The sequence below is a fragment of the Olea europaea genome, unplaced genomic scaffold (assembly GCF_002742605.1).
Source record: "Olea europaea var. sylvestris unplaced genomic scaffold, O_europaea_v1 scaffold358, whole genome shotgun sequence".
NCBI lineage: Eukaryota > Viridiplantae > Streptophyta > Magnoliopsida > Lamiales > Oleaceae > Olea > Olea europaea.
In genome coordinates this window covers 396,998-409,124 of record NW_019254992.1, presented here as the reverse complement: position 1 = coordinate 409,124, position 12,127 = coordinate 396,998, and the positions used below count along the sequence as shown (strand labels likewise).

At 32.1% G+C, this 12,127-nt stretch overlaps 3 protein-coding genes across 3 annotated transcripts; all 3 read right to left on the bottom strand.

The window, feature by feature from the left end:
* Positions 1–244: 244 nt before the first annotated feature.
* Positions 245–865, bottom strand: LOC111386497 (zinc finger MYM-type protein 1-like). Its single transcript, XM_023010963.1, has one exon. It carries the CDS (start codon positions 863–865, stop codon positions 245–247), a length of 621 nt encoding a protein of 206 aa, XP_022866731.1.
* Positions 866–874: 9 nt separating this feature from the next.
* Positions 875–2,029, bottom strand: LOC111386496 (zinc finger MYM-type protein 1-like). Its single transcript, XM_023010962.1, has one exon. The coding sequence runs from the start codon at positions 2,027–2,029 to the stop codon at positions 875–877; it is 1,155 nt and encodes a 384-aa protein (XP_022866730.1).
* A 2,041-nt stretch (positions 2,030–4,070) lies between these two features.
* Positions 4,071–9,941, bottom strand: LOC111386509 (B3 domain-containing transcription factor FUS3-like). The gene is made up of 6 exons (XM_023010976.1): positions 9,232–9,941; positions 5,405–5,494; positions 5,132–5,232; positions 4,707–4,753; positions 4,548–4,624; positions 4,071–4,470 (listed from the first exon to the last, which is right to left on the bottom strand). Exons 1-6 carry the CDS (start codon positions 9,472–9,474, stop codon positions 4,174–4,176), a joined length of 855 nt encoding a protein of 284 aa, XP_022866744.1. The 5' UTR covers positions 9,475–9,941; the 3' UTR covers positions 4,071–4,173.
* Positions 9,942–12,127: the final 2,186 nt, after the last annotated feature.

Sequence of the window (12,127 nt, the reverse complement as noted above, 5' to 3'; positions counted from 1 at the left end):
GATTCATAGCAGAAAATACCCTTTCAACACTTGCAGTCGCCATAGGTAATATCAAAGCCAAGGTAAGCAGCCTATAAACCAATGGAAAATAATAGGAACTTCTAGTTTTAATCAACTTTTGAGCTACATAGGATATACTATTGAGATTAAAGAAAGCTTCGTCCATCTTCACAAGCAAAAATAACTTGTCAAGCTGAGGTCTAAGTAATAAAAGCTCTTCACTATAGAAGTCCAAAGGATAGGACTAAGCAAGACGTAGCAATTTATCCTTATCAAAAGCTGCAAATGAATCTCTTGGACTTAAACATGAAATGCAAGTAAAGAGCTCAGTAATCATTTCTGGAAATCCATCATTCAACTCTTGCAAGATTGAGTCTATCACATGACAATACAAATCAATATAAAAGCGATGAAAATAAGTCACCTGCTGAGCTACACGCCTAGGTCGACCTTTCACTACTACAATAACCTTCATATTAGACACTAAAATATGTCTATCAATACAAAACTCAATCACCCTACTGAACAAAGTATCCCAACAATTCTCTCTCAAGTTCTGCAATGTACATTTACACAAATTCAATAACCTCATAGCATTCTGAATATCCTGATCCTTTTTCTGTAAGGCTTGTGAAAGGTCGTGTGTAATTGCAAGAATTTCAAACATAAAGTGAATACTGAACACAAACTCAAAGTCTTGCATATTGTTCATCTGTCTTAAGGCGGAAGATTTTTTATCTAAATGTACGTCATCTTCTAATATATTCTCAAGAACATCTATAATAGCATTAAATATATTAATGAAATGAGTAACTATCAATAAATGTGAGCCCCACCTAGTATCACCTAGGTGTGCCAAAGTCATTTCTTGAAACTATCCACTTCTACCAGTAAGTTCCCCAGTATTAAGCTTCTCCAGAATATTAGCTTGATAACTTATTCGAAGAGCATCTACATGCTTACATGATGTGCCAACCAAATTCACAATAATAGCAAGTACGTCCAAAAAATCACCAACCATACAATTCCTACGTGCCACAGATACAATTGCCAACTGAAGCTGGTGAGCGAAGCAATGAACATATATAGCATGTGGGTTCTCTCTAAGAATTAAAGCCTTCAACCCATTGAACTCACCTGATATATTACTTGCTCCATCATAGCCTTGACCTCTCATACTAGATCTACTCAACCCATGTGTATAAAACATTACATCAATGGCATCCTTCAGTGATTGGGCACAAGTATCAGTGACATGGGACATACCCAAAAAAAGCTCATTCACTTGCCCACTTCTATCAACAAACCTTAAAACAACTACCATTTGTTCTTTCACAGAATTATCACGAGTCTCATCAACTAAAATTGAAAACAACGAATCACCAATCTCATTGATAATAGCCTTTGTCGTCTCTACGGCACAACAATTAACAAAATCCTTTTGGATGGTTGGTGAAGTCATTTGGTCATTTTCAAGAGCATTACTAAATAATACTTCTTTAATTTTCTTACAACGAGCTGCATACCAATTTAACAACTCAATTAGATTTCCTCTATTAAGAGACTCTTTCGATTCATCATGACCACGAAATGACAATCCTAGCATCAAGAGAAGTCTAGTACAATCTAGCACCACAGTCAACCTGGTCCTATAACTTTGTTGTTGACTACTACTTTGGCTAGAAATAACATAAGAGATACTTTGCTTTTGATTCATCAAGTTGGTACACTTTGCAAAAGCTTGATTATGAGAACTATCAAAGAGACCGACATGATCTTTCAATGTCTTTTTGTGCTTCCAATCCCTAAAGTTGGTCTTAATAAATATATGTCCACTCCCTTGACCCTCTCTATCGGGTTTAAACAGGTAGCAATGCAAGCAATACGCCACATCCTTTTCTATATTGTATTCCAACCAATAAAATTCAGAGAACCATTCTTTTAAAAAACATCTATTATCATTCTCCATCGGTCTTCTTGGAAAATCATGTCCATATGGTTGATAAGGACCTTTCTCCAAGTATGCCATCCTAACAACATCTCTGATATTAGGATTATATGATTCGATATGGGGCGCATCCCTAGATCAGATACAAGATCATCCACATTAAATTGAGCCCAAGACTTCTTTGTGTTATTCAATAACTCTTGTGCTCAACTAGAATCAGTGATGGGACTAGATGCACAACTAGAAGTAGAAGAATTGGGTATGGACTTTCATTTTGGTTGAAAAAATTGTTCCATAATCTGCAAAATGTCATCCTAAACTTAAATTCCCAAATCAATAATCATTCCTAATATCCTATTCCCTCATCAAATCATAAATTACTTATCATAAATCACAATTCGCAAATACAATTTCATAAACATAAATTCCCAAATCAATAATCATAACTCATCATGATAAAACGTAAATTACTTATCATAATTCATAAATCACAATTCGCAAACATAAGTTCCGAAATGAATAAATCATAACGTAATTAATCTTAAATTTTTCAATGCTCAACAATCAACATCAAAACTCCAATATAGAACAAAATCAAAACAAAATATGTAGACTCTGAGTAGCAAGGGCAAAACAAAATCGAACAAAATCAAAATAGCCAAACAAAATAGAACAACACGTCAACACCAAAACCCAAAAAATAAAAATAAAATAAAATAATAATAATAATAATAATAATAATAATAATAATAATAATAATAATAATAGAGGGAAAGAAAGAGTCACCGGTCTGAATATCTGATGGAGTTCACTGTCCGGTTGGCGGTTTAGGCGTTTGACACTTGGCAGTCGGCACTTTGGCGTTCACTGTAGCCAGCGGGCAGCAGGCAAGTAGCGAATGCTTTGATGGAGTTTGCTGTTGATTTGGTCTGCTCAGAGTCTGGAGCTAGTCAGCTAGGTCGTGTGGCCTGTGGTGTGAATTTGGAGCAAGAAGAAGTGATGTTGAGGAAAAGGGTTTGGCAATTTAGGGGAAATTCACAATTCTTGTTGCCTGAGTGCTCGTCTGCTGGCGATTGAAAATTTGAAATGGCCAAATGAAATTGGGTAACGGGTTCAAGGCCTTTAGGTTGAATACATATTATATGTTGGATAAATTCATTTGGGCTAAATATAGGCCCATGGGCCTACATAAGTTCACATTATAGGGCACACACTATTTCTATTTTCCTTTCTTTTTTTTCTAAAAAAGCCCAAAATTTAAAATTTAAAAAAACCCAAAAAAAAAAAAAAAAAGGGGTGGCGTCTTCATCTTCCTTCTTCTCCAATGGCCAATGCACACTGACCAGTGATCAGGCGGTTCTGCAAGACTGCAACTCCTTACCCAGCGAATTTGCAAATTCCGACGGAGTCAACACGCGCGGCCGCCCCCCCTCGACAGGTGTTGGCTCCGCACCTGCCTAGCACTATACTCTGTGACATCATGGAGCCATCACAATTCATTGTGAAAGCGGAGGAACCCAGTCTTTCAACAATTTTAACGTTTATTGAGGCATGATCATCTTTTTTATAAAATTATACAAAGAAATAGCTCTTTTCAATCAACTTCAAGTGAATTAATAAATCTAGGTATAACTTAAAGGAAGCTTCAATTTATTATATTTTGATCACGTCAGAATAATAATTTCACAGTTTTTTCCTCCTTGCTTGAAAACCTAATGAATTTGCAAGAATTGGAAGATTGGAATCGAGATTGTATCTAGTCAAAGTGGAAACTTGTTAGTACTCTGGCTTAGGTACAAATGTTGGCCGGGGCTTAAATACTATACTAGACTAATATTTATATATCAAAGTTAATAAAGGAGATTAATTAATTGTTGAGCTTATTTGGACTGGACTGTGTGTGTGTGTCTATATATAGACATCATAATATTTTTGCTACCCAAAAAAAAATAAATAAATAAATAAAAATAAAAATAAAAATATTGAAGGTGATATCTACGTTGTTTCCTGGTTACCATGATGCTGGTCGATTTTTTAATATTTTTAAAAGTACTTCAGAGATAAAAAAAATATATATATATACTGTAACACAAACACGCACGAAGCAACCAATATTCTTGTCAATCAAAAGAAGGTAGCAGAATACTTTGTTCTGTTTATTGCATTCTGTATTTATCGGACAAGCATGCTTTGGATATCTAACATATTAAGTAACATCATTTTTCTTATATGTTTATCCATTCATCAATTGAGAAGTTGTCAATAGATTCCATGCCTGCCATTGATTCAATTTTTGAGTTTTCCATCATCATCTGTACTGGTTCAACTTTTGAGTAGTCTTGAGCTGGTTGGCCAAGAAAATCGAGGGCAGGGTCGTCATGAAAAGCGAAAGGGATATCATAAGATAAGATCATCTCTATCTCATCGAAAGTAGGAATGCGATCAGTAATTGGTTTGTCTTTCTCAGCATTTTCTTGATCGTCTCCTACGTACAGATCTCCGACTCTTCTAGCTTCAATAACCTAAACAAAAATGATAATACTAAGAAATACAGCTTTCTGCAATATTCATAAAGATTCACAAAGCACAACATACGTACGAGTTTTCCACTTTCCATACATCTGTACACAGCAATGCTGTCCCCTGCGTGCAAGCCATGTGTGCTCACGAAGTCCCCTAATGAAGCGCGAAAATGTATTATAATATGAAGGAGTTTGAATTCAGAATCACCGAGAAAATGAGAAACGATTTTTCGCACCAGTGTTCTCGAGCACATACATCCGACTGCTGTTATTTGGCCAGAATCTATGAATTAAAAGAAAATAATACACGTGAACCGTATCAATCTCATAAATAACTTGATTGATATATATTTAAAAGGACTTAATGTATTCAACTTCTTTCAAATGCTGCCAATTTGTTTCCCTTTAAGTAACATAACGGGAAGAGAAAGAGGGATATCATCGTCTTCCCCTGGGGACTACTGGTCTTGCGAATTTATGAACCCAGGATTTAATCGAGAACGACCATGAGATACAACATAGTGAATGACCATTAAAAACTAATAATAATAAAATAAAATAAAATAAAAACCACTATGTGATCGAAACAATTAAACAACAAATGGGTAGGCAAAATGGATTGAGTTTATAGCGATCAAAACCAAAACAGCTCGACTCAGACCTGAACTTGAATCCCCACTCATGAATGCCATCCATGTCATACATGCTGATTTGAATGCCGTCCTTGAACTCGAGATCAGGAAGATAATTCTCCGCAGATTTCTGAAATTAACCATGAAATTTTTTTTTATTCCACATCAATATCTTTTTGATAGTTTGAATACTATAGCTATGAAATATAAAAGCAAAGCCCGGTAAGTTTTGCAAAATGAGGGAAGTAGAGTTAAACAATAGAAAGCGAATGACACCATGAATCAAAACTTCAATTGCAAACCTTTGGAATGATCATTCTTCTGAGGGAGCCTACATCGCTTTTCTTGAGCACCTTACCAAATAGATATTCAAGAGTATCGGGATCAATTTCCTGAAGCACATCATGAGGACTGTGAGAAGGACTCCTAATATGGTTACTTGATTTGAATTATGAAATAGAGAGGAAGAGATGAGATGTATTACACAATACAGATAAAGTCAAGCATAAAACATATTCCTTAAAGAGAGTACCAGAATAAGGAGCTTGTTATGTATGAATGCAAAGTTAATTCAGCAATGGCTTTTATTAAACCACCACTGTTTATTTGCAGTCAATTAGGGTCATAATTTCCATAAGATAAGGGACGAATTACAAGTGACCTTGCAAAATTGAAACTTGGCTGTATTATATTATTTGTAAAAAGAAACACGTCATACGTGAATCTATAGGAGCAGTTTGTGGCAAATGTATATCCTAAATAGATATTCAGTTACTCCAATGACAGACCGCCGTTGGTTAATTTCTTAAAATAATAAAGGGCTATTGTAAACTACCGCCAATTAATTCTATGAGAGATAGCAACTTATACTGCTAAAATTCAAATTAGTGCAATCTTCTCTCAGTCACGAAAGAAGCCCATTTTAAGAGAACTTTGCTATTAATGAGCAAATTAGGTCAGCAGGAAACACATTCATAATGTCACATCTTTTATATATAGTCATAGATTCAGAATGTGTTTTATTCAATGTCATGTTAAGAAACTACATCAGCTATTCAACTATGAACGACGCCATATACCTATAAAATCATAAGACTTTTTTGGCATTTCTGATAAGGTGGATTACATGGTAATGGACTCTATTAAATAAGAAGTTAAAAATTACATACCGAATTTGCACTTAAGGTTCGAAGTTGATAATCTTGCAGAAAATTGTATAATCTGCTCCCACAATCATTTGATTTTGGAAATATTTTAACTATGGCATCCATCGAGAGTACTACTACATTGATATTGCCTGCTACCACCACCCAACCCCAAAACAATGTTTTGTTTACCTTGGTTTCTTAATAAGCAACTTCTAGCGTGCTTGATTCCTTATGCTTCCATAGTATTTTCTTGTCAAAATGCATAAACTAAGATGGGAACAAAGATAATTAAAAAATATACTGATAAACGACAGCAACGTAATGCCAATCCTCTGGTTTTATATGTAAATTCTCTATCCTTGATATTCATGCTTAAAGATCTATGAACGATCCATGCCTGACCATCCAAGTAGAAAAAGGACCCTACATCTTTTTCATCTCATGTTTAGGGATAATAACCAAATTCTCGATCATATTTATCAAGATTGCCCTGCTACTAGTTATTATGTACAAATGGAATATATTTCTTGTGAACTTAGTGAACTTTAACATTGTTTTTATCAACGCCTCGTTAGTGTCACTTTGTGAACTTTAACATTGTTTTTAAGATGATCATTGATGATCATTTTAGAGAGACATTGGAAAGGGTTAACAACACGAGACAATTGTTAGGAAGTTGAGATCAAAAGTTAGCAAGCATCTAGCAGGTGATGGACATCCCAGATGCACATGTTGGTTAAGTAGTCTAGACTTTATCTTTAGCTTTTGTAATTTACTCTATTGAAAATAAAGAAAAAAGATGACTCCTCACATTTGTCTCCCTAGTAAATTATTTGGTTGTGAATGTAGATTGTTTGGGTAAGCTTATTAGTAAGTCAAACTTATAAGTAAATTCTTATCCCAAATGTTTTTCCTTGCGCTTTTAAGAATCTTTCCTTTGTTATAAGTTACAAATTATTTGTAATGGCAGTAGAGGACAATATACAATCAAAATATAAGTCCTTATTTCTCCTCTGAGCAATACTTCCAAACCCATGCTAATTTAATAATATCATACTAAAAACTATTAAAATAAAAGAATAAATATTGAAATGATAATAATAAATTTTATTATTGATTTTGTGAATATAATAATACAATAAATAATCAATTTATTTGACTTCTAATTTATTAAAATAATAACAAAATTGATCGTTTTTAATAGAATTTTGAATAATTTATAATTTAAATTTTGTTGTTTAACTACAAAGTAATCTAATAAAATTATATATAGAAATTAAAAAATAATTAATATGAGAAATTTTATTAAATTCGATAAGTATTTGAAATTTTATAAAATAATTAGCGTTTTAATTTTGTATAGATTAATATTGATACTAATTACTGTTAGATAATTTAGTACTTAAAATTTACTAATAAAAAACTTAAAATTTTAGATATTAAATATTGGTATTCAGTTAATTAGTTAAATAAAAAAAAAAAAAAAACCAATACTGTAAAAAATTTATATTGAATAAATTTTAAAATTAATTTAAGATATTAAATATTTAATATTATTATATGTAAATAATCTTCATATTAATTTTAATTCATAATGAATAAAAATTTTATTCTAATTTCTTATTGTTATATTAATATTAAATAAAAATGAAGTAGAAGGAACTAAATCCCATTTCAAACTAAGATCTAACGAAGTAATAATCTATTAATATTTCATATAGGTTTAAATATTATGTATTTCAAGTACCTATTATTTAAAGGAAAATAATTTTAAATTAATAAATTGTTACATCAGTCAAATATATCAAGTATAGCCCCAGTTTGAGCTACATTATTGTAAAAATAAGAATGAAAAATATAGCAATTATGATCCCACACAAGAGATAAAAAATCAAATATAGTGGCTTGATATGATAGATAACAGTCATATTTTTCATTTTAATGAGAAAGTAAGTGGGCTCAAACAGGGCCTAAGTTTAGTAATTATAAGTTAAAACTTTAAGATTAGCAATCTTGAAATAAATGACCTTTTTTGTAGAATTAATTGTTCCAATGGTCACTGAATTTAGGCTCATTTCTTTGATTGATCATTGAAATTTAAAATATCGAGTTTAGACCACTGAACTTTTAAAATATTGTACGTTACTCACTAGCATAAATATTGAACTTTGGAAAATGTCAAGTTTACAGTGAGTGATGTACAACACTTTTCAAAATTTAGTGGTCAAAACTTGACATTTTAAATTTTAGCGAGCAATTGAAGATATTGACCTAAATTCAGTGATCGAAACTCGACATTTTAAATTTAAGTAATCAATTAAAAACATAGACTTAAATTCAATGACCATTGAAAACTCTTTTTTGTATATGGTCAAAGTTTTCCATGAATGATGAATCTCTTCCTCAAGTTTTGTGTCAAATAGATGTACATACTACATACTAACGTCAAAGTATGTTTTCCTGAACACGCACACACGTATTAACTTATAATCCAATGTAGAATTGAATTATAAGTAGATTATTACCAAGGCCTACCAAAAGGAAAATAAGAAAGAAGATGAATTGGATTGTTAGTAAATTATGACGGAGGACAATAGGAAGAAGTCAAGAAAATGAAGGAATAAATTTATCACAAAAAGAGAGAGAGAAGGAATTATTCCCTTTTCATAATTCATCGTATTCCTGCCAAACTCAAATCCCAGTCAAAAACGTTGTATTTCACAAGAAAAGAAGATATGTTTCGCAAATTCCATTTAATGAATTAAAAAAATAGTGTATGAAGGGTTTTGTTACACGTACACCGGACTGACACTTCGATGTACGCTCTCCTCATGGGGGATCACAAATTTTTTTTTATTACCGTGGAGTCATTCCTCTTGTGAGAAGAGTATACACCGGAATGTTGACCCAGGGTACAAATAACATTTTCCTTTCAAGTAATAGTGACAACACAGGAAAAGAAAGAAGAAAGAGGCGTTTACACGTGCGGCGAAAGCAGATGGCATATGAGCGCTGGAAATTTTCAGGCATTCAAGGCCAATTCGCTTCACCCTGCTGCCCATTCTAGGCTTTCTCCGAATATTGAAGGCAGGCCCAGAGAACAAGTCCTGGTTTTGAGTTAATTCAGTAGTATTCTGACTCAAAGACGCGCTTTGCTTCACCTGGTGAAGACGGCTCCTCCTTCTTCTCTCTCCTGGACCCGTCTTATGTTTCGAAATCTCCATTTTCGTTTTTCGATTTTTAGCTCACTGACTTGAGAAAATGGAGAGTTGTTAATGGTGGTGACTTGAATTTGTTTTGTTTTGTATGAAATGGTATTATGGTAATTAGTGGTTCGAGAGAGGGATACTGTCCCGAGTGAACGACAAAAATAAAGGGTAAAATCTTCCCAAATTTATCAAAGAAATGGTGAAGAAAGGGGTGATATGAGTGACATTTGTTCAATGTAGGTTCATGGTGGTGGATTAAAGTTTTGTTTTTATGCATAAACGGGGTTAAAATAATCAGAAGGGAGATTAACCAGAGTTAGACATGGGTTAAATCTTGAAGTTAGATACAGAATATACAGAGGAGAAAAATGGAATTTACATAAACTTGTGGAGGTGTGAAGAGTTGAGTGGTCTTGAATTGTAATTTGGAAGGAGCGTGCGGTGGTGAAAGAGAAGAAGGTACAGGTGTTGTAAAACTTCTGATTTCTGGCAACAGAAATCAATGGCGTTTGTTTGGGTTTTGAGTTACGTTTTGGAATTTTCTCTTTCCCTTTCATTTTTGCTTTTTCTTTTAAAAATCAGGAACTCTCTCTCTCTCTCTCTCTCTCAATGTATATGTAAGTTATGAGAGGGACAAAGGGGAGAAGAGTGGTTTTGGAACCATGAAACTGCGTTTTTCCAGTCATAGAGAGCACCGTCAAAATTAACTCTACTAGTACTCGCTAATTCCCATTACATCATAATTTTTGTTTCTTTTCACCAACTTTTTTTTCCTATAGCTATTTGAATAGTTTCACATACACATGCATAAAATGACGTGTACTTATAAACTCATGACATGTGTGATTGACGTGTCATTTTTACGATGCGGGTACACCTAATAAAAGCTATGAAATATAAAGTTATATGAAAAATGTCTACAAATCATTATTCTTTTCAATTAAAAGCTGCTACTAATAGAAAATTTTCAAGAGATACGTCGGCAAAAAGCTAATTGCATTATCGGGAAAGGTAGCAAAATTTGCTCCCCAGATTCGCGAAGCAAAATTTGAACACATGGTTGGGCACATTAAGCTTTTTGTTAGAAAGACAGGTATCGACATACTTTTTGGAGAAAGTAAGATTATTTATTTATTTACATGTAAAATTATTTTATTAAAAGAATGTATGATGGGGTGTGGTTGCAAAATAATTTTGGGGAAAAAACGAGTTTTTAGAAAATAGGACTTAAAGAGGCACTTAATATTCATATGTGAGATGGCTTGATAAATGCATTTTGTACTGTTATTAGACATCTACCCGTATTTATTTAATTCTAGATTGAGAAGGTATCTACTTAATTTAAGGCAAATTCGAATTGGAAAAATTTAGATGAAATTGAATTGAAGCTATAAGATCAAAATAGTCAAGACTCGAATAAGGATCTGTAATGCAAGCATAGAGGACCAGAGATGCACAAAAAATTAATATGGAGGATCTAAGTGCACGAAATTGGAAACAATTCTAGCATTTGTTGATTGCCTAATTTTAATTATACTCAAGTTTCAAAAGAGAGATGATTTAATATTCTTTTTTTGAATTATTATACACTCTTTTATGTAATGCATAATTTTAGAAAGAAAAATCATATAGAACATCAAGATCAAATGACCAAAAGTTCGGGTTTGAAGAAGATTTTAGTGCAAAATTCAATTCCTTTATTCATCAAGATTTTAAAACTCGATTATGAACTTTATATTTTTTTGTTGTTTTATTTTTTAATTAGAATGAGTAGCTAAATTCATAGTTAGGGTAAATAGTGCAGTTTATGTGTGATCCTTTAATTTAATTTTCAAAATTCTAATGTTTAAATTTATGTCTTTATTTTATTACGAAATTAAACGGGATGTTCTCACGTAAAATTTTAATAAATTTTAAAGGACTAAATTCTAATGAATTTTGTGGATTTAAATAGATTCTTACAAATTTCATAAAAATTTCATCATATATGGTGAAATTTTAAAAAACTTGCTTACATATATTTTTAAGCTTAAAATCCATCCAAATATTTTAAAATCCTTTTATTAATGAAATCTTTATAAATTCTCTAATTATTGAAGATGCCTAAATTTTAAAGGATTTCATTGAAATTTCAATTGGGGACACCTATATTTTAATGGATTTCATTACAATTCAATAAAATCTTAATTGAAGGCATTTAAATTTTTAATGATTTTTAAAATTCATCACAATCTCAGTTGATGACACCTCCTTTAACACTTCGGGTTAATTGGCCACTAATTCAATGGTGCGTGAATTAATAAACAAATCAAGAGGTAAAATATAGAGATATGGTGAATTGTCTTAATTAAATATGATCAATTTGATCTTGAGAGAGGAAAAATGAGTAATTAAAAAGAATTTGATTGAACATTACAATAAATCAAAAATCTTGATTACGGAATTAAATTTGATCAATAGATGAAGTTGTAAGTCCTAAAAACCACATTCATATTCTAAAAACTCTAATTTGATTACTTCTGTGCATTTAGTTAACCTAAGTATAATTAGATAATTTAGGGCATTAATCACAAACACAACTTATCTTTCATGTTGGGAATCTACTTAACATGCGCAGCAGAAAATTAAAATAATTTTTGATTCCCACCACAGATCTCTTTATATTTAG

Coding starts and splice junctions, on each gene's coding strand:
- LOC111386497 (XM_023010963.1), bottom strand. CDS start 865: ATGACTTTGGCACACCTAGGTGATACTAGGTGGGGCTCACATTTATTG.
- LOC111386496 (XM_023010962.1), bottom strand. CDS start 2,029: ATGGCATACTTGGAGAAAGGTCCTTATCAACCATATGGACATGATTTT.
- LOC111386509 (XM_023010976.1), bottom strand. CDS start 9,474: ATGGAGATTTCGAAACATAAGACGGGTCCAGGAGAGAGAAGAAGGAGG. Junction 5,233..5,404: donor GAAGAATGATCATTCCAAAG/GTTTGCAATTGA, acceptor GGTTAATTTCAG/AAATCTGCGGAGAATTATCT. Junction 4,471..4,547: donor GTATGGAAAGTGGAAAACTC/GTACGTATGTTG, acceptor ATTTTTGTTTAG/GTTATTGAAGCTAGAAGAGT.